The following is a 23,381-nucleotide window of genomic DNA, read 5'->3' as shown; positions in this document are numbered from 1 at the left end:
GAGTTTATTCTCAATCTAGCTATTTGCTGAATGCTCTTATCTATTTTTTAAAAAAAATTTAATGCCCCAGTGGGGGCTGGAGGAAGCATCCAACAACCCTAAGGGGGCTCTGTGGTAATAATTCTGCAGGACCCAAGGAAGCCAGTGGAAAAACGGGGAGATTATCTTCGCCCTACTGCGAAACAGTACCATTGGTAAATGAGAGACATACGGATTAATTTGGAATTAAACTGGGAATCTGTCAAAGCTAAGATTTCACCAAACTATATGAATTCTTAGTTATGAGGTATTAAGTGCCCAATTTAGTGAAGTGTTTATTCCATTAAACTTTCACTTCGTTTCTCCTTGCACCAAACCTTCCCGTGATCATTACTCATGTATAAGCTCTGAGCAGCCAGATTCTTTGACAGATTTTTAGGACCACAAACAAATGCAAATTAATCAAAGGCATGACATGCAATTTACTAAATATGTGATCATGAAATTTTAATGCATTTACAACATGGTGAAAGTATTAATAGTTTTTAAAAACAAATAAAACGCAATGTATCTGACGTGGAATGAGGATTATCTTTTGTTCTGTCTTTGTTTCATTTTACACGCTTGTAATCCATATCACCACCCCCTAGTTTCACAATATGAACTCTCAGCAAAGGCCAGAATACCAGCCACTCTCTTGTAAAATTATCTTGCTGTTATGGGCATGAAATAATGGGTCCTGGCGAATAACTCTTAAGTAGGACTGGCTTCACCCTGATTGACAACTGTCCGATTGTTTATGTTTTTTAAATGTGCTTATCAAAACCATGTAGGATTGATGGGTGTTTTTAGATGAAGTTATATTTTTGCAACAGACTTAATTTAGGACTAAGGTTAAGGCTTAGGATAAATGAGTGCATTAGATGATTAAAGAACATTTGTCTTGTGGGACGTTTAAGTCATTTATTTATGACACTTAAAAACAAGCTAGGAAAGAAAGCACCATGGGTTTAACGAATCAGTTTTATACAAATGTTAAACTAAAACTAATGACTTTATTAATGGAACTCCAAGATATGCTAGTTTACTAAATATCCAGAGGCAGAATCAAATGTGCCATGGAGGAAATATGATGAAAAAATATTGGAATTTTTTCAATCACTCAATGCTATTTATATATATATATATATCTTACCCATGTGTACCTTTGTCCCCAATATTTTTTTTTAATTGCAGTTGCTCCTTTATTTGAGGACCTAGATCTTCTGCCTTTCTTTAAAATGCTCTCTCTTATTTTAAATAGTAGAACAAAGATTTTCTGATAGTAGAGGGATTTGGACTGTTGTGTTGCACTGTGCTGGGTGTGATAAAATACCTTGTCAGGGGCGACTAGATGGCTCAGGGGATTGGTAATGGGATATATAGAGCTTTTCACCATAGGGCATTGGCTTGAATTTTGTCCAGGTTGGCAGTGACTACAAGTCATTAACATCTCATGACTGCTTGGTGGCCTATGTGAAATGAGTTTCTTAATTTATTTTTTTAAGTCCGTATATAGTACCTATGGCCAGGGCCTCTGGGCATCGCTCTTGCTTTTACAGAAGCATCCCACCAAATTTACCAACACTTGCTCTGTTTATTAAAGAGATGGCTGGACCCAGGGGGGTAGACCTCATTCTTTATGATGTCACAGTTTTACCATTGTTCTTACTGGTGTTTTTATTTGAAGAGGACAAGTGAGAGGCATTGCCCAGGAGACTGACATTTTTATATCAAAGGCACATGATAGTTTAATAAACCATAAAGAGGAACAGCTTTGAACCGTATGGGAATTTACGTCTTAATATTTCACGATCAATAGCATATGTAATTTTGTAATTTTCAAAATTTTCCAGATTTTATTACCAATTGACAAAAAAGTGAGAGTGGACAGATGGCATCATCAATCCTAATTATGTGAAAGCTTGAGACTTGCATAATTTCTAGAGTATTAACCATTAGCTCCTGGCTAAAGACTGGCCACAGGGTACATTGCTACCTTTTCCTATTTTACTTCCAAATCATCACTTCTTCCTTTCGCAAGGCCTCTTAATAACTCTTCTCAAGGTCCACTCTCTCTCTTCTGGATCAAAGAAATGGCCTCTTGAATGGTTTCCTTTGCTTCCAGACTGCTTTATTCAACATCTGGCACATTCTTGCAAAAATAAAGGATCAGGTATTAAGTCCAGTGAACATAAATTGCCTGCATATAGGAATTAGCATAATGTCAGGAGGATTATTCTAACAGATCGGAGTAGAAAGTTGGAGAGTGCCCCCAGCTGGTGGGTTTCGGTAGGGGTTAGAAAGCTGTTTTAGATGGATACTGAGAACCATCTTAGGGAAATGTTAAAGAATAGAAATTTGGGAGCCAGGCTGCTTGGGTTCAAATCCTAGGCTAATACCTGTATGATTTTTCCAAGTTTTAAAAACATTGTTCTTTTTTTTAGTTCCTTCATCTGTAAAATGGGAAGAATAATGGTACCTTCTTCATAGTATTTTGTACATATAATGGGCTTAGCAGAGTGTCTGACACTTGGGGACCATTCAATGAATGTTAGTAGGTATGTGTAAGGGATTCGGGAGTCCATAGGTAGTTGTATAATATGACCCTCAGTGGGAGGACCTTTCCAAATTCAAAATTTTATTAGTGATAAATAATATTTTTATTGGGTCACTGCTCTGTTTAATGAGTTCTACTGAGAACTCATCACACCGATCTCAGATGCTTTTCCCTGGCACTCCGGCTCCGTCAAGATCTGGCTCCATCCTGGTTAAGCGTGCACCTTTGCCTCGGTGAGGAGGACAGGGCTCCTTCTAGCATCCTCACTCCCACTGTGCGACTTGCGATAGGTCTCTGGATGGTCGTCTCTACTTCTTTGCTCTTTGGTTGGTTTTCATGCAGGCATACAAGTTATCCCTTCGCATCAAAGCTACCCATGATCATTGAGCCTCTCTGATTTCATACACTCTTTGCCATTTTATGCCTCAATTGAGGACAGCGGGACTATGGTTCTTATTTCTCTGGTTGTTGATTGTGTGTAACCTTCTATTGATGGTCAGTTTTCTAAAGGCAGATGTCACAGTTTCTACCTCTTGTGTTCTCTGTAAGAACCTAGCAAAATGCTCAAAACAAAACAGACCCTAGGGCCACAGCCTACTCTGCTGTGGGGTTAGCGTTTTGCCATCTCTAATTTTGATTTATGGTCATTTCGAACAAGAAATTATTAAAATATGCCTATTCTTGTAACTGGAACATATAGGTAACACATAATACAAGCTACATATTAATATCATTAATGTTATGCCTGAAATAGAAAAAGCTGAAAGAGTCAGTTCATATTTCCAAAGCTAGCATTTCCTGAATTTCAGTTAGTTGAAATCAGCCCAATATAAGTGAAAGGAAGGCAGTTTGGGGGCACCTCCCATTCAGAACAGTCCTACAGAGTCAGAAAGATCAGTAGTCAGAGGAACTCATATTCCTGTGAACCCATCACGCAGCAGGCAGTTTTTAGGCTAATTAAGCAAACAAACAAACTCAAAAAACCCCTTGACAATGGGCATCAAAGTCCCTGACAGTTGTGGTCCATGTATATCTGGGCACATCAAGACAACTGGCTCCCCAAAAAACAATGTTCCTAGGCTGTTAATTTCAGGGTTGAAGTTTCAGACCTGAGACAGTTCTGCCAAGACTGCTCATGGCAGTGGCCTGTGACACAATCTACCCGACTCACACACTACAGTGCGCTGATTGTCATTAGCCCACTTCTGTGTATTGATGATCTGTCTCCCTCGCATGACGGTCAGCTTCTGGAAGGCAGGGAGCTTCCTCCTGGTTTCCTCAGTACATCATACAATGTCTGACATAGGCCAGACATATTCTCAATGGATATTGAATAGTCTAGACAGTCCCTATTAACAGGTAGACCTGGATTGTGAATAAGAATTCATTTTGGTTAATCACAACCAGAGAAAAGACCCAATTTCTTTCCTCTTTCAAGCAGTATTGTCAACTAACAGAAGTGAGGTGATGTTTCCCACGGGTCCTAAGAAATCATGATTGTGCTTCATGAGCAGATGCCCAATCTCCCGATGGACTCCACTGTTCTTGCTCTTTTTCCATCTCATCCCTACTTTGAGAGCCTGGTTCTGCAAGGGAGAGCCTGGAGAAACTGTACAGAGCCTGGCCCAGCGCTAGCCAAGGCAGAGCAGAGACCAAATACACAGAGACAATGGTGGCTGTGCTTCTGGCTGAGGAGGCATGCAGCTAATGGGGACCAAAAGACTCAGGTCCGCATTTTGCCTATAATTGATTCAGATGCTACTGTTTACTGTTGTATAAGGAGTTTCAATGTAGGGATGAAATCAGAAGAATGATTAGAGAATTTTAGTCCTAAGTAAGAGACTGTATTAAAACATAAAGATGCTTTCGCCCAATGAAATATGTACATAATGGGTTAGTTAGATTTCTCTCTGGACTTCAGAAGCCCTTTGGAGAAACTTCCTCTGGTTCGATACCTGTCAGGGTCCTATCTCTTTTCTCTGTAGCGCTCTTAGACCTCCTACCTAATCCAGCCCTAACAGTGTACCCTTTACTCTAACCTTGGCTGCTAAACTAAACTGTGTGGTTTGGGGCAAGCCATTTAAAAATTTCCATCACTTTCCCCCCATCTGTAAAATAAGGAAAACATGCTGACCTGCCTCAGAGGGACAGGGTATGGATTAACTCCTACAATTAGTGGTTTCGGTGCTCTGCATAGAACACGCAGGATTTGAATACCAACCATTATCACAGGGGCCTGAGTATGCTTTGCTTCTAAAGTTATACTCAGGAATAACGGCTTGGTAAAGAGCTGACAACTGGAAGCTGCAAACTTTACACAGAAGCAATATTTCCAGTATTTTCCCCAAGCAATCATGAGTAAATTGCTCACTAGGGGTGGAAACGGTTTCCAGCCAGTTCTGCCTCTTCTGATCTGTGCACCCTGCAAAGCTCAGTCAATGCCAAGTGACTGATCCTTCGTAAGTCTGCTGTTTAGTGTAGAGGAAGAATTCAGAATAGTATAATTTGCACAGGGATGAAATTTCTGTGCAGTGGTATGTATTAAAAGCAAATAACTTGTGCTTTGTTCAAGGCAAGAGTTATAGAAACTATAATTTTTAATTATCCAATGACAAAGACAGCCACATTTTTTTTTAAAATGGGGAAGAATGAGTCATCCATTAACAATTTGCCTTGGGTTTCATTTTAGAAACCTGAAAATGCACCCCTTATCACCATAGGTAAAGGAAAGTCAAAATTATGACCTAGAAAGCTATATAACCAAACTATTAAAAATAATGGGTTTAAAAAATTGATTTTCTAAATCTTCAATAGAAGATTTAGGAAAAAAAGGCTACATATAAACTGAGTGAGCCTATTGTGTATTCTGGTAAGAGACCTGTGCTTCCATTATTGGACAAACCATTGGTACCCTGTAAATACCATGATATAAATTTATACGAAAATGCACTCTTTTGAGTTGCAACCACTGTGATCTAAATTTTGGGAAGGAAAGTTAGTTTCAGAATGGCATGCAGCACTAGGCTGAGATCCAACATCTTCACCGGGAACAAAAGGGAGGCTGCTCTTCTGTAGCTATGTGAGTCACCAACACAGATTTCCTTGGGTCAGGGTGTTAAGCCCCAAAGGATGCCTTATGCTGCCTTCTGGGAGCTGTGCATTCTGGGAGCTGGCCTAGAAGGGCGGAGCTCAGGTACTAAGCCAGCAGAGCCTGGTGGGAAAAAGAGATGTTACCTTACTTTTCTTTAGCTCCCTCAGGCAAGATCCTAGAAGTACAAGACAGCTTTGCCAATATTCTCGTTGTATACAAAAGTGTGAGCATAGACACAAAAAGGTGCTAAGTGTGCCTCAGCCTTACGTACCAGAAGAGAGCATCGGGAAATATTTATTCCCTTCTGTGGCAGTTCCAGGTGATCTTGTTTAGCTTAGCTGGGGATAAAGGTGACATTTAAGAATAGCCTACTTTTTGCATGAAAAATAAAATGGTGCTGATAGCTTTTTTTGGGGGAAAAGAAGTATTCTGAGTTTTGCAAAGCAGTTCCTATATTAGTACTGGCTTAGTTTTGGAATATATGTATCATCTTCATTCAGGAGTGGCAAAAAGATTTTATTTCATTTCAAAAATAACAGTAATATAGCTAAGGAATATAAATAATTTTGCATGTATAATATTTGGATCAAAGCTGAGTTTGTGCCTAATTGATGATTTCTTTGGGTTATGAAAAGATTCATTTTTGTTAGGTGGCTTTCTGACTGTTAGATTTGACACACCCATGTGCATATGGGTATTAACAGGCGACAGGCCAGCTTGGGGTAAATGTCTGGATCATTGCTACAGCTACAGTAGAGAGGCATTTCTGATTCAATCCATCAGAGATATCCATGGTACATTATCTGATGAATTTATCTTTGCTTATATTGTATAAATATGGAAAGGAATTCAATGTGTGTCTACAGTTTGATAAACATTCAACATAAATTACACATTTTAATTTCATTTATTTGTTGGGGACTATGAAAAGTGGGAATTTCATTGCATACAAACTGCCATTCAGATTGAAGAATTAGCAGTTTCCTGAAAAGGTACATTAATTGTAAGAATAAAATTCATTTCTGTCTCAAGTGAGTCACTATGGTTTGTATTGGGTTTTAAAAAGGCAAAAGTAGAGGGCAGCTCATTCTTGCGACTATACAGTTTGTATTTTATACTTCCAGGGCATTCCAACATTGTCATCGAGAATAAATCAAGTGCTAAAAAACCTCCTATCCTTTGACAACTTGAATGTCGTAGTTACCACACTATTTATATTTAAAAGAACTTGGCCTGATCTTTTAGCATTAGCATGCAGAACAGTCTCCATGATATTATCTTACCATATAATGACTCCAAAAAAATCTCACAGAGATGAATGGTGATAACATAATTCCAGAAAGTTGCCACTCTATATGTAGAAATATATTGGCAATAAAAACCAGTCACTGTGTGCCTTTCCCCAGTAGGGGATCTCTCACTTTTCTTTGATTTTTAAAGGCTTCAGATCAATAACTGGAGTGACATTATTAACAGCTCCCTCAACACCTTGGCCAGCACTAATATTAAATCCATTACACCTTCTGTTTGACATTTGCAGTACAGCAGAAAGTGCTGTAGATACAGTCACATTGTCTGGGGAGTGGGGTTGGATGTGGGGTTAGTAAGATGGTTTCTCTCGCCTGACTTCCCAATTCAGTTCATTGATAGGAAACTTGAACCAATATTAAAAAAAAAAAAAAAAAAATCAAAGAACACTAACCTACCCAACAACCCTATATTAGATGGTAAATAATCTATCCGTAAAAGTACATCTCATATCAAAGCAGTTTTTGAAACAAAATATTGATTTGATCCTCAGATAAACTTTTATGTTCTTTATTGTTACTCCTAAACATTTGTTACTCTAATTATATCACTTGTGAAAACTGTCTAATGATTTCAGAAGAATTGAGTTCCTGTAGAATCAGGAGCTGATCAAATTTATCACATAACAGAGGCGTATGTAGAAACTGCAGATTATTTCCACTCTGGAAAATATTCAACTGCCTCAATTTTGCTTGCCTTTAAAATATGCAGGACATGGAGTAGCTATAATAGCATAAAGATCATACTACGGCAATGATTATCTTCACCTCCCCATAACAGGCTAGACTTGCCTGAAACTTGAGACAAAAACACCTCTATTGTAGACCACAAACGGTTAACCATGCTGCTGTAGTTATTCTTCACCAAAAGTACTGTCTCATACATTTTGCTAAATTGTCTAAATCCTGGTGCAGTATTGATTTCTCCCTCTAGGAGCTCGCACCCATTCAATATGCTGCAAGGACCTCTTGTGCTGGCTGAATTCCCTCTAAAGCAGGACCCAGGAACGTTACTGCTGATAGTGGTCCTACAGCTGGGAGCTGAGTGTTAGCTAGTGGGAAACAAACCACTGGAGACAGAAAGGAAATTTTATGTTAAAGTGAGAAACATGACAGGGAAAGTTGCCTGTGAGGTTAAGTGGAAAAGCAGGCTACCAGAAGCACGTAACTTATGATCTTATTTTAGCCAAACCAACCAACCAACGAACGAACCAACCAACCAACCAACCAACCAACCAACCAACCAACCAACCAACCAACCAACCAAAAACCCCTACTACAAAACTATATAAGTGTTTAGGAACAGAAACAAAACCTAGAAAAATTGATATATAGTATATACACATGAATAGAGGTTATTTTATGTTGGATGTTGGTTGGTTTTTATTCTTTGTTTTCTGTGTTCTCTGAACTTTTTTACAATGAGCATAAATTAATTTTATAATTGGAGAAAAATCAACCTGTTTTAGCGAGGAGAAGGAGGGAGTAAAACAAGTTTGCCACCTAACCTAAGGAATATTATTCTGCTTTCAAAATAGGGAGATTTTAAAAGTTCCTCCAGGATTTCTTGGAGGAGCTGCTGTTCTGTTTAATAAGCATTTAAAAAAATGCGGCATTGAAATTTATTAAAAAAAGAGGATAGCACTCATAATTATAAGATTACAGAATCATTAAAAGTAATGAAAAAGATACATGTATATTTACAAAAAGAAAATGAACCATTGGGATGTCATGTTCCAGAGGTTCTGTGCTTCTCATGTCACAGGAGCCGGCAGGACAGCACTGAGCCATATCTTCAAAAATGTTTGGGTCAACCCCTAACTGGGCACCCGAGAACTTTATAACTTTTTAAACAAGGCCACCCGTTTATTTTTCTCATACCTGCCATAAGACTTCTTTAAAACAAATACCATGTTACTAAACTATTAATAAATGTATATACATGTGAAATATTTGTTTGAGATTGCGGTCAACAGATTGTTTTTTCCCCTCACTTTCTTGAAACTGGCTCAAGACAAGACACTCACAAGGCTGGCAGTTCAAAGAAATAGAATTCCTATTACGGCACAATATCACTGCCTTTTAGGCTAGTTTAGTCACTTATTTCCTTTTACCATAATGCCAAATGTTATTTAGATTTCAGTCATTTAGTAATGCTACACTGAACACATCAGGGCTGCTGAAAAATTTCATACCTACTCGTCCCTTCATTTTCATAATCACCACATATTGATATCCCTTTCTAACCAAATTACACGACTATTTAAAAAAGAATCTGTGTTTTACCAGAGTTTAAAAGATTATGATGCAATGAACAATCGTCTTCAAAAATGTCCTTTTGTGCTATTAAGAATTAGGAACTCTTGTTAAAATTCTTTCAGCTCTTAAGAAACATAAGCAGCTTTGGGATATAGTGCTTGCCACGAACTTTCAACGTAATTCCCTTGGAGCAAAGCTTTAGTTAAAGGTAGCACCTACACTGCTTTTCAGAATTTGAGCAGTCAATCCTTTTTGAGCCACAGATGGAAAATAACCCCACACCACAGACTTTTAAAGCAAGATAAGTTTCACATTCTCTAATGGTGAGAGAGACTCTCCATCAAAGAAGAGAAACCCTTCTTATAGGGCTCTTGCTTACGAGCCCAAGTTGTTAAGAAATGCAGAAAGCAGGTTTCCATTTTACTAGCTAGGATGATGGCACAAGGAAGGCTGGGAAGGCAGGGGAAAAAAACTCCAGCAAATTTTCAATCACACTTCAATGTTAAACGACAGAGTAACTTTAAAGGAGATGTGTTGTTCTAAAATCCAGAATGAAAGGATTTCCAGCGAGGGCTGCGTACTTACAGTGCACCTAGAGTTGTTTTATGCATACTGGTGCTTCATAGAAGGCGTGGGGTTTATCAGAGTTCTTATACTCAATCCTAAACCAGTTTGATGTGTGACTCTTAGGCTATCCTAGCAGAACTGGTTTACAGGCTGTGGATTTCTTCGTTTCCTGATCAAAGTCTCTTCCAAGAGACAAGTTACCCTAAAGGTGTTTGCGGAGACATCAAGCTCAGTATGAATCAACAGTGTGAACTGGCTGCTAAGAGGACCTAATTCAACCCTTGGCTGCATTAACAGAAGCACAGTAGCTTAAACTGAGGAAGGTGACAGTTCCACTGCTTTGTACTAGTCAGAATACATCTAGAGGGCTGCACTCAGTTCTCAGAACCATAGTTTTCTAGGGTCACCAACCAACTGAAACACAGCCAGATGAGGGAGGCTGGGGTGGTAGAACATGCCATTGAATAATGGTTGTGGAATTAGGATTGTTTGACCTGGAAAGGCGAAGGAAGGGAGGATTTGGTGTATCTGACTTCATATATTTGAGAGGCTATGATGGGGAAGAAGGAGTAAATATGTAATGTGGTCCCAGAGGGCAGACTTGGGATCAGAGGGGAGAAGTTGCAGCCAAGTCGATTTTGGCTCCATGTTAGGAATAAGTTCCTATTCGAGCTGCTCACCAATGGAGTAGGAAGCCTTGTATGTTCATTAGCTTCCTGTCAGGAGCAAGTGCCAGCAGAGACTGCAAGGCTATCTGTTGGTTTTGCTTTAAAGAGCTGGCTGTATAGATTGGGGATTGGATTAAAGGACTGTTGAAGACCCTTCTTGAGAGTTTGTGATTCAGTCCACTTTCCGAAAGCCTTAGTTCATATGAAGGTTTATAAACTTGAATTCTTACACACTGAGTGTTTAAGAGCCATGAGCAACCCAGGTTCCCCAATCCAACTCCAGAATGAAAAGAGTAGAAAACTATTTTCATGTTCTGCTTCTCAAATATGCCCAGATACGAACATTCTAATGACTAAAAAAGCTCTCATTGATATACCTATTCAGTGAAGTCAGTCAGCTATGGTATTAGCATATATGAACCCCCCTCTTCCAACAAAATTTTCATTTTTATGGTAAAGGGTAGTTTTAAATACTCTCTTTCCTCATGCATGGGGCTTACTGGAGAAGGGTACTCACCAACGCTAGAGAGTTAACTGCAGCTTGCCCTACAAGCTGCAGTTAACTTAAATGACAAAACATGGATTGATTCTAGATGGAGTCCTTCCAAAAGAGGCAAATGTGTTTTTTCCCTTCTGTGTGAGCAAACACACTGTGATTATTTCTAAGCAGATCAAATTAACGTATTTTCTTAGAAGTATGTAGAGTTATTTTAATGATAAGTTCTTCCACTTTTTCTATGAAATGCTTTTGTGCTGTGAATCTGTTTTAAAACAACATATCACGCATCTTGAGAGTACAAAAATAATTTCCTAAGTAAGCAAATAAAATTTTGCACTTCAAATCAGGCCTTGATTCATTAAAAATCTTAAACTTCTCATGAGAAAAATTAACATTTAAACCACTGCTGCTTGGCCAAGCACTCCACCACACAAGAATATGAAATATCTCCTCTAAAAAAGTACAAAAAGGACAAAACCACAAATGTGGAACTTCAATTAATTTAAAGCCCCAATCAGCAAAGAATAAATCCTTCGCAGATCTAATTACCAGCGCTCTCGGAAGACCCAGGCCGACCAGCCAATCTTCCCCGTGTTTGAACAGCTTGATGAACTAGGGGACTGATGGATATCAAGTCATTTTGTTTAATTTATAAATGGATTTTCCCCTAATACTTAAATTATCATCAGTACAACACAATGAAAATGGGAACATTCTGAATGCAAAGTCTATAAGAGTCCTGGAAAGAATCCCAATGAGGAATGTCACCTCTGTTCATTCCTCTATACAATTGATCTAATTAAATACTGAGGGTGGAAAGGCAGTTTAAAATGTAGCCATTTCTGTTTTCTTTTTAGCCTTAATTTATCTGTTCACATCTTTCAAGTACCTTCTGATGCAAAAAAAAAAAAAAATAAAAAAATAAAAATAATAATAAGGAACCGAGATTTCTGCAAGTCCCTACTATTTTTAATTTAGCACAAGCTAATATTCAAAGCGCCCCTGCCATAGATTTTGCTGAATAATAAATAAATGCATTACATTTAGCCATGGTAACAATAAAAGGCAGAGGGCTTCCCAAATCTGAACCTTTTCCTCCAGTAACTTGACAGAGAAACTAAAGGAACTAGTGCTTCCTCTATGTATTGTTCTATAGAAATTAGATCTCTGGATTACACTTATTAAAATGTCTCCTTATTTTCAAATACCTTCCTTATTTAATTACTGCATGAGACAGAAAGCTGCGTGGAATTGTTAAATACCATTAGACCTATTTATAGTCTCTTCACACTGGCAACTTGAGTGCAATCGTTGGCAAAGGTCCTGCCCACCAACCCACACGTTGGGACTGCAATTCCCACCTGGCTCAGGGGTCTCCGACTGGGAGGAGGAAGATGCTGAGCTGGCTCCGTCCTCAGTGGTGCCCTGTGAGAGGAGACCCCGCCCAGGCGGGAGCTTCATGCCCAGCTGCTCTGCCATCTCCACGTGGTCCCCGGGGTGGACATAGTCAAAGACGCTGCTGCCTGTCAGCTCCACCTAGAGGGGGGAAGAGAAAGAGTGGGAAAGAACTGTGTCACAGGCTTTTCCATTTTCAAATTCTGCACCACCGTGATTTGGATTCTGAGCAGAAAAGGAAATATATACGCAGCCCCCTTGCTCTAAGTCGTTCTCCTCAAATGCTTAAGGATTCTTGAAATTGAAAGAAAAATCTTTTTCATGTGTTTATTTAGCAGTTGTTTAGGCCAGTGTTTTCTCATACACTGTTGTTTGCATAAAGCAAAACCATTCCGTGATATGTGGATGAGTCTGCCTTGAGTTCAGCTGTTTAACCCACGCATCACACATCATCAAGGCTTGTATGTTCCGTGTCAACAGGATGATTGACTGAATCTTACAGTTTTCTCATTGATAAATTTGGGCTTTGTATCGAAATAACCAGAGATAAGAGATGAACATTTTCTTTGAAGTACACAGATTTCCAAGATGCACATTTATACGTATCAGCTTCTTTTTATGTAAATTTAAATGGGAGAAGTGCTGCTTACAAATATATGCAAAGGCCTAATGTTTTCATTAAATATTACTCATTAGCTCTGTAATCATATGGAGAATTTTCCATGCAAAAGAGGTCAGCTGGGGTCTGAAGCAGCCATTTTTTTTTCTGCTAGTATCAGCTTGTTTTGCCTTCAATCTAATAAAATTCATGGTACAAATCTCCTTGAGGGCTTTAAAAAATGTTTTATTTTGTATACTCTTTGTTTTAGGCTGACTCTCAAGGCAGAGAATGAATATGAAATATCAGAAGAGGGCCAGCCTGAAATGGAGGCACTGCTCATTTTAATGCTGTCAGACATGGCCCCTGTCTGGTCCTGTGCTATAGGAGGGCAGAAGTGGCTGGTCAGGATTGGCCTTACTTCTGTACTCTTCTGATGCTATAACTCTTACCTCCTTCCAAGAATAGCAATAATGCTCCTAAAATAGTGTCCTTGGGTTATAGGTACCATGACAGGGAGAGATGTGTCAGCCACAGAACAAGAAAAAGCTCTTTGCTGGGTCACTAATGGGTTTCCCAGTCCTCTAGAATTTAATGGTCTCAAGCCAGCTATGATGTACCACAGAAACTGCCAGAAGTTCAGATGATCACAAGTTTCTTGGTGGATATTTACCTAAAACCCCTTCCTACCTCATTTGTCTTTCCTGTGTAATTGGCAGCATCGCTCCAAATTCTACCTGAATGCCTGCACTCTTTTTCCTGCCAAGAAGGAAGGCGGGTGGTGGGCGAACTGTCACAGAGAACATAATACCCAGAGCAGTAATTATCCCCAGGACTCCAAGTCCCAGTAAAATGATCATATCTACTCCCACCACCATTTGATTAAAATCTTAACAGGCTACACATCTTCAACATCTATCAATTAACAAAGGTATAGCCAGAAAAATGGGAGGCTAAATTCAGTTTGGCTAATAGCTATTCCTGAAAAAGGCTCGCATAACTTTTACCGAAAATGAGGTACTTTCTCTCTGTTATTAAATTACACTCTCCTACTGTATTACCCGACTACTGACTCTATCATTTTACAATAACTATTTTCTCCATTTGATATTGTTACAGAGCGGAAATCAGAATTCATAAGTGATCAGTTCCTACCCTCTGGGAGGGAGGGATTACATGGAAATAATCCCTTTAATGTGTGCCTTGCCTCTAAGCATTTCACACAGCAGTAAATGGGTAAGCTGACTTTGAGCAATTAAGAAATTAAATGAAACTAATAAAGTGTGTGTTTTAATATTTCTTGATGGTTATTTTGTTTGGGGATTACTGAATATGAGGAAGTCACTTTCATTCTGCATGGAGTCTAAGTGCAGCACTTCAATAAATATTTCTGTCACTTTTCTCAAACTCCGAGTCTTTCTTTAATACTGAAATGTGCCTTTTGGCACAGACCACCGATTGTGATAAGATGACAACACAGGTAGGAGATACAACAGACTTTTAGGGGTGCTGGTTATTGAATATTCATGTAAGCCAATCTTATGGAGAGGAAGAGTAGGTCACTGTCTCCATAGCCTAATTTGCTGGGATGTACAGCCATTTCTTTTCCATAAAATAATGTCCCTAGTGTAGCACATTGAAAGTCAGACTCAGTCACAGTGTCCATCACACAGTGAAGACCTTATCCTCCAGTGACCTCATGGGATCTTGCACCAAGATACCCCAAAGTCTAATACTGGCTGGCAAGGTTGACACTGAGAATTTGACCCTATCATACTCATCATGCATGTATTGTAGTCAAGGTCACATGTAGAAGAAAGCAAAAATACCTGGAGTCACAAACCAACTTGGAGATTCCTCCTTGCTGTGTGACATTGGATAACTCATTTAACCTCTCTGGGCTTCAGTTTCCTATTCTGAAAGGGGGCAGTATTGCTGCTTTGAAGGATTCTGGGGGGCATCACTCACATTGTAGTCTACGTGGATGGCACCCTCTGGAGTACCACTCCACGGGAATGGTGCAAGGCAGTGGCCTGACAGCTGGGATGAAAACAAAAGTTGAGCTATCTGCCTCACAGCCTAATTTTGAATTCAATGAAACCATGCATAAGAAATCACTTTGTGAGAAATAAGCAGTGCAAACTGTCTGCTGTTGTCACTGCTATTTGGTGGATGAGAATGGATGACTCACAGACATGTATATTCCTGTGTAACTCTGGTGAGGAGTTCTTAGGGTTTGTGTGGTCACTTTGGGACGTTGTTTTAATCAGCGGGGGGGGGTGGGGGGCAGCAGAGGTGATGCATGCTTAGAGCTTCAACTACAGCAATAACAATATTAGCAGATGCCTACCATCATGTATAAGTACTTTGCATACTTTCCTTTAAATCTTCAAAACAACCTTTTGAACTGGCATGATCATCCCAATTTTACATCATCATCTTCATCACATCTCATATTCATCTATCACTTGCACCATTTTTCATGCTATTTTCACTTCACTTAGTTCAATTTTAGAGCTAGCAAAGACCTTCAAAGACATCCATTAATACCCCTTACTTAATAAGTGAAAACTTTTTGGTTTTGAGAAGTTGCAAGGCTTGTTCAAGTTTATCCTGCATTGAGAAGCAGGGCTGTAAGCCCACTGGCTAACTCTCAGTTCACTACCTTCCTCACTAAACCCTCATCTGATGTTCCACAAATGACACACCTGAAGGGCAGACTGGGCAGGAAACCAGAGCCCTGCTAAAGTGACTCCTGCTCCATGGGGTCATTCCCTGCACAACACCTCATCTACTTAGTCACAACCAGTCAGATTGAGGGTCAATCCTACCCACTGACATGTCAACAGCAATCAAGGCTCAACTAAAATAAGAGGGTGCACACACCCACACAAAGGACACCCATGGAGAACCTGGCTCAGGTGACCAGGAAGACTGTGTCACCATGCCCCAAAGGACACTTGCCACATAAGGTCATTCTGCCAAGACTAAGAGGTATAACATATCTAACTAATGCATAAAACCATTTTGTTGACAGGGAGTCAACAAAAATGAGGAGACAGAAAAACATGTCCCAAATGAAAGAACAGGACAAAACTTCAGAAAAAAACTAAACGTAATGGAGACAATCAATCAGATACAGAGTTCAAAACACTGGTTCTAAATATGTTCAATAAACTTAGGGGAATAATAGATGAACTCAGTGAGAACTTCAACAAACAGATAGAAACCATAAAAAAGAACCAGTTAGAAGTAAAGAATACAATAACTTAAATGAAGAATACATTAGATGGAATCAACAGCAGATTAGATGAAGCAGAGGTCCAAATCAATGATTTGGAAGACAAAGTATCATAAAACACCCAATTGGAACAGCAAAAATAATTTTAAAAAATGAGAACAGTTTAAGATACCTCTGGGACAACATCAAGCATAATGACATTTGCATCATAGGGGTACCAAAAGGAGAAGAGAGAGAGAGAGAACAAAAACCTATTTGAAGAAATAATGACGGAAAACTTCCCTAACCTGGAAAAGGAAATAGACATACAAGTCCAGAATACACAGAGTCCCAAACAAGAAGAACCCAAAGAGGCCCACACCAAGACACATCATAATTAAAATGCCAAAGGTTAAAGACAAACAGAGAATCTTAAAAGCAGCAAGAGGAAAGCAATTTTTCACCTACAAGGGAGCTCTCATAAATCTCATAAAACTGTCAGCTGATTTCTCAACAGAAAATTTGCAGGCCTGAGGGATTAGCATGAAATATCAAAGTGATGAAAAGCAAGGCCCTACAATCAAGATTACTCTACCCAGCAAAGCTACCAATTAGAATCAAAAGACAGATAAGGAGCTTCCCAGACAAGAAAAATCTAAAGGAGTTCATCACCACCAAACCATATTACAAGACATGCTATAGGGAGGAAGAGGAGAAGGAGGAGGAGGAGGAGGAGGAGGAGGAGGAGGAGGAGGAGGAGGAGGAGAAGAAGAAGAAGAAAATATAAAAAAATATGAATAATAAAATGGCAACAGCTACATACCTATCAATAATTACTTTAAATGTGAATGGATTAAATGCTCCAATCAAAAAACATAGGGTGTCTGAATGGATAAGGAAACAAGACCCATACATACACTGCCTACAAGAACCCCACTTCAGATCGAAACACATATGGAGACTGAAATTAAAGGGACAGAAAAAGGTATTTTGTGCAAATGCAAACAAACAAACAAAAAAACCTGGTATAGCAATACTTATATCAGACAAAATAGACTTTAAACAAAGGCTGTAATAAGAGATAAAAAGGGGCATATCATAACAATACAGGGATCAATCCAATATAAGGATATAACTCTTGTAAACATTTACACACACAACACAGGAGATCCTAAATATATAAAGCAAATATTGATGGACATGAAGGGAGAGATCGACACTAATATAGTCATAGTAGGGCATTTTAACACCCCATTGACACCAATAGATAGATCATCCAGATAGAACATCAACAAGGAAAGAGTGGCCTTAAATGACACATTAGAGTAGATGGATTTAATTGATATTTTTTGAGCATTTCACTTCAAAGCAGCAGAATGTACATTCTTTTTAAGCTCAGATGAAACATTTTCCAGGATAGACCAGATGTTATGCCACAAAACAAGCTTCAATAAATTTAAGTAGACAGAAATTGTATCAAGCATCTTCTCTGATCACAATGATGTGAAACTAGATATCAATTACAAGAATAAAATGAAAAAACACACAAACATATGGAGGCTAAATAACATGCTACTAAACAATGAATGGGTTAAACAACGAGATTAAGGAAGAAATCAAAAGATACCTAGAGACAAATGTAAGTGAAAACAAAATGACTCAAAATCTATGGGACACAGCCAAAGCAGTTCTAAGAGGGAAATTTATAGCATCACAGGCCTACCTCAAGAAACAAGAAAAATCTCAAATAAACAAACTAAACTTACACCTATAGGAATTAGAAAAAGGAGAATAAACAAAGCTTAAATGAGTAGCGGGAAGAAAATAATAAAGATCAGAGTGGAAATAAATGAACTAGAGTCTAAAAAAACATAAAAGATCAATGAAACCCAAATCTGGTTCTTTCAAAAGATAAACAGAATTGGTAAACCTTCAACCAGACTCATCAAGAAGAAAAGAGAGAGGACCCAAATAAGTAAAATAAAAAATTAAAAAGGAGAAGTGACAACTGATTCAAGAGAAATACAAAGAATTAATATAAAAAAACTACAATTACATGCCAACAAATTGGACAACCTAGAAGAAATGGATACAATCCTAGAAAGATACAATTTTCCAAGACTGAATCAAGAAGAAACAGAAAATATGAACAGACCAATAACTACTAAAAAAATCAAATCAGTAATAAAAAACTCCCAACAAAAGTGCTGTACAAGATGGGTTCACAAGTGAATTTTACCAAACATTCAAAGAATTAAAACCTATCCTCAGAGTAGTCCAAAAAATTGAAGAGGAGGGAAAGCTCCCAAGCTTATTTTCAAGGCTAGCATTACCCTGATTCCAAAACCAGGCAAAGACATTACAGCAAAAGAAAATTATAGGCCAATATTCCTGATCAACATAGATGCAAAAATCCCCAACATAATATTAGCAAACTGAATACAACAATACATTAAAAAAATCTCACACCATGACCAAGTGGGATTTATTCCTGGGATGCAACATTGGTTCGATATCTGCAAATCAAATCATGTAATATACCACATAAACAAAATGAAGGATAAAAGTCATATGACCATATTGATACAGAAAAAGCATTTGATATTTTTTGAGTATTTCACTCCAAAGCAGCAGAATATATATTCTTTTCAAGCACAGATGGAACATTTTCTAGGATAGACCACGTTACACCACAAAACAAGTCTCAATAAATTAAAGGAGATGGAAATTATATCAAGCATCTTCTTCCATATCAAGCAACAAAATCCAACCTCCATTTATGATAAAAACTTTCAGCAAAGTGGGGATAGAGGGAACATACCTCAACATAATAAAGGCCATACATGACAAACCCACAGCTAATATAATACTCAATGGTGAAATGTGGAAAGCTTTTTCTTTAAGATAAGGAACAAGACAGGATGCCCACTTTAACCACTTTTATCCTAAAGAGTTATCAAAAAATCTATTAGAACTAATAAGTGAATTCAGTAAAGTAGCAGAATACAAAATTAATATTCGGAATTCAGTTGCATTTTTGTACACCAATAATGAATTATCAGGAAAAGAAATTAAGAAAACAATCCTATTTATAATTGCATCAAAAAGAATGAAATACTTAGGAATAAATTTAACCAAGGAGGTAAAAGACCTGTACTTGGAAAACTGTAAGACATTGAAGAAGATACAAGCAAATGGAAGCATATACTGTGCTCATGGATGGGAAGAATTAACATAATTAAAATGCCCATATTGTTAAAAGCAATCTACATATTCAATGTAATCTCTATCAAAATACCGATGACATTTTTTCACAGAACTAGAAGAATTAATCCTAAAATTGATAGGGAACTGCAAAAAACCCTGAATAGCCAAAGCAATATTGAGAAAGAACAAAGTTGGAAGTATCACTCTACCTGATATCAAAGTATATTACGAGGCTACAGTAGTTAAAACAGCATGGTACAGGCATAGAAAGCGACACATGGATCAATGGAACAGAACAGAGAGCCCAGAAATAAACCCACACCTATGTGGTCATTTAAACTATGACAAAGGAGGCAAGAATATATAATGGGGTAAAGACAGTCTATTCAGTAAATGGTGTTGGGAAAACTGGACAGATACATGCAAAAAAAGAAAATAAACTAGACTACTTTCTTACACCATTTACAAGAATAAACTCAAAGTGGATTAAAGATTTAAATGTAAGCCCGAAACCATAAAACTCCTACTAGAAGAAAACGCAAGTAGTAAACTCTCTGACGTTGCTCTTAGTAATATTTTTTCTGATATGTGTCCTTGGGCAAGGGAAGCAAAAGAAAAAAATAAACAAATAGGACTACATCAAAATAAAAAGGTTTTCACAGAGAGGGAAACCATCAACAGAACAAAAAGACAACCTACTGAATGGGAGAAGTATTTGCCAGTGAAATATCTGACAAGGGGTTAATATCTAGGAAACAAACAAATAAAACAAACAAACATATAGATACAAAGAACAAATTGATGGTTGCCAGTTGGGAGGGGGGTTGGGAGACCAGGTAAAAAAGGTGAAGGGATTAAGAAGTACAAATTGGCAGTTACAAAATAATCATGGGGATGTAAAGTACAGTATAGAGAACATAGTCAGTAATATTGTAATAACTGTATGGTGTCAGGTGGGTACTAGATTTATTGGGGTGATCACTTCGTAAGTTATACAAATGTCTAATCACTATGTTGTACACCTGAAATTAATGAAATGCTCTATGTCAACTGTAATTGAAAAAAAACAAAACAGAAAAGGACAGAGGAGCTCAGAGGTCCCTGCTCGGCCTGTTTACCTGCAAATGTGCTACTCGAGAGGTGGTAGGTTAAGGCAAGCTGACTTTGAACCAAATATTGGCCTTTTCTAATATTCAGGTTCTTCCTTCTCTTATGAAGATTGACTAGGTAAGACACTTAGAACTAGCCTGCCACTAAATTTTGTGTCTCAGAATAGATTGCAGAAACTAAGACGGGGGATTTTTTACTCCATGAGCAGACATTACTTCATGTCAGCTTGAAATAGGAAAACTAAAGAATGCCAATATTCGTAGAGTTATAATTAGGTGCCCTCAAATCCCCAGTTATCAACTTTTCCAAAACTTTTGCCCACTGAAAACTAGGACTAGGGTCTTGTACATAGTAGGTCTATCATAAATGTTTACTGAACTCATAAAAAATGGATACTTAGGCCTGAAATAAATCTGCTTTATCTGTGCTTGATTTGGAAAAGTTTACATTTGTTCTTTTATATCATTTATGGCATTATTATTAAAGCATTATTTACTCTGTAAAATGAGTTATAATATAGCAAAAATAATGTATTCATTCCCAATAAGTATTTGCCATGGGCATTGAGAACTATACCTTCTATAGAAGCCAACTGAGTTTAACTGAGGATAGGACTGTATAAATGTGAGGAAACAGCAGGTTTTAAGGAACTCTAAGAGAATATGGACATCTTTTATAGCCATTTCCCAATTTATGATAGAACTGTGGTTAGTTGGTTAGTTTGCTAGTTCATTATCTGAGTTTTCACATATTTTCATAAAAAGAATTATTTCTAAACCATCCCTTCAAATCACCAACAGTAGAAATTAAGAGAAATGTCATTTTATATTGATTATTTGCCCCATCTTCAATCCCTAATTATAATCTACTTGATGGAAAGGTATAGCTTTCCCCCCTCCACTAATATTGTTCTTTTAATTAGTACAAATTGCATTATAAGGCAAATGTGAGAACCTCTTTGTGTTATAGTAAACTCAATCACTTTATATGGTGGTACAAACAAACAATCATGTTCTGTTTATTAAACTCAAGAAACAGACCCATGGGACTTTCAATGTTTCCCCTACCACAAGAAGGAAAATCATGGCTCTTTTGAACCTTGCTTACTGGATCCACCTTTACTCCAGCTGAGTGACTCTAAAAGAGAAATTTTTCTCTGACATTAGAAAACAGCTGAAAATGGATAAGGGGCAGGAGATAGGCAATGAGTAATAAGTATTTTTGCTTCAACTCCTTTCTCTCTGTCTTTCCCCATTCAATGCTACCATAGATTCCTCCAGGACAAACCATAGCCACTAGTGCCATCCCTCATAGAAGGTACAACACATGGCCTTCCTCGAATTTATTTCACATTCTGTTAGCTTGCATGTAATTTGCACACTAGACACAGTTGATTTGGTAACTCTGAAGTTTCCTAGAAAAAAATGTAAATTTATTATACAGTGGTTTGAGTTGACTTTTCCATGTCGGGTCATTGTACCCTGCTGGTAGATAGCATGGGGCACTGATTTGTCTTTTCATACATCAAGCAAGCATGTCAATAGCCTTTGCTTGGCTCCCTGGGGTGAGCAAATATTTTTTGACCACAGCGATGTACTAACAGGACGAATCATTGAATTCAGTGTTCCCTTGATTGAAAGAGTTTATGAATGAGGACTAGGCAGCAATAGTTCCAAGTCATCTCCATATTGCAACAACTTAAGAGGATACCTTTTAAAGAAAGATCATAAAATCTATTTATTTCTATCTTTAAAAATATTTCAGTTTTAGGAATAATAGAAAGTTTATTTTTATCACATAAAAAAGGTAATTCAAAAACTGCCACTTAAGGTAAAATTTCCTAAACCTTTTGTAAGGTGTTGTTGTTTTTCTTAAAAAAAAACACAAACAAACAACAACAACAAAAAAAACCCAACTTCTTGAGGGAATTGAGATTACTGAGAGGATTGGAGGTGCTACTTGTTAAACTATTTTTCAGGAGTCCTTTTGCAGCCAGGCCCCACTCCCACAGGGGATGACATCATATCTGGATAGAAGGTTGTGCTTAAGAGAGGAATAAGTCAGTGGCAAGTAGTTTTGAAAACTAACTCTCAGGTTAGTCTTTCAGATCTACCATGAGACCCTGACACCGGTTAGAAAATCCTGACCCAGGATAAGATGGAAATTCTCTCACAATGGCAGGTTATGATTTGTAGTTTTTTTTGGAGGGTCACATTTATATTATTGAGGGATCATAAAATGATAAAAGAATAAAATATAATAAGATATGATAGCTTGATTAGCATAGGTTTTCTTTGGATTTACTGGTATCTTAATGCCATCTTCATAACTTCCTACATATTGCAGAACTCTCCTGAATATTTATGAACTGTTTTGACAGAAACTTGATGTTCTTTACTGCTCTGTCTCATTCTATGTATTTGCTGACTTATCTGAAGAAAAACGCATAAAAGCATTGGGTCTGTTACAGAAATACATGTATAAATTAGTAGAACAAGAAGAAAGAAAGGTTCTATATCAGAACGATGAGGCAGAATGAAAAATCCTTCCAATGTCATCAAATAAGAAAAGGAATCCACTCTCTTCTTATAGATATGGTAATAGAGCCTTTCCTTAGAAAAATTTGAGCTAAAAGATAATCATGTTGTAGGTTTATCTTCAGAAATAAACATTTTGACTCCTTTGGGAATCAGTGAGGCCAAGAACATTTTTTTTCTTTTTTTTAAATCTACTTTTCTATAATCCCTGGAACACCTGATTTGAGAATTTGCAACCACAGTATCCAAAGAGAATGCTGCATAACCAGTTCTGAACATTGATTAAGAAGTGTCAGAAGATAATTCCAGTGGATTTCCTAGTTCTCAGAGAGGAAAATGGAAAAG

General features: G+C 37.7%; 1 protein-coding gene across 10 annotated transcripts in view; it reads right to left on the bottom strand.

The window, feature by feature from the left end:
* NPAS3 (neuronal PAS domain protein 3) overlaps nucleotides 1-23,381 on the bottom strand; it is an 856,235-nt gene that overhangs the window by 108,649 nt on the left and 724,205 nt on the right. For all 10 annotated transcript variants that reach the window (XM_074328134.1, XM_019754550.2, XM_019754551.2 and 7 more), the window contains one exon: nucleotides 12,331-12,505. In XM_074328134.1, the coding sequence (XP_074184235.1) occupies nucleotides 12,331-12,505 (175 nt within the window). The remainder of the gene's footprint in view (nucleotides 1-12,330; nucleotides 12,506-23,381) is intronic.

This window comes from Rhinolophus sinicus, linkage group LG03, assembly GCF_036562045.2.
Source record: "Rhinolophus sinicus isolate RSC01 linkage group LG03, ASM3656204v1, whole genome shotgun sequence".
NCBI classification, from domain to species: domain Eukaryota; kingdom Metazoa; phylum Chordata; class Mammalia; order Chiroptera; family Rhinolophidae; genus Rhinolophus; species Rhinolophus sinicus.
This window is presented reverse-complemented; position numbering and strand designations above follow the sequence as displayed.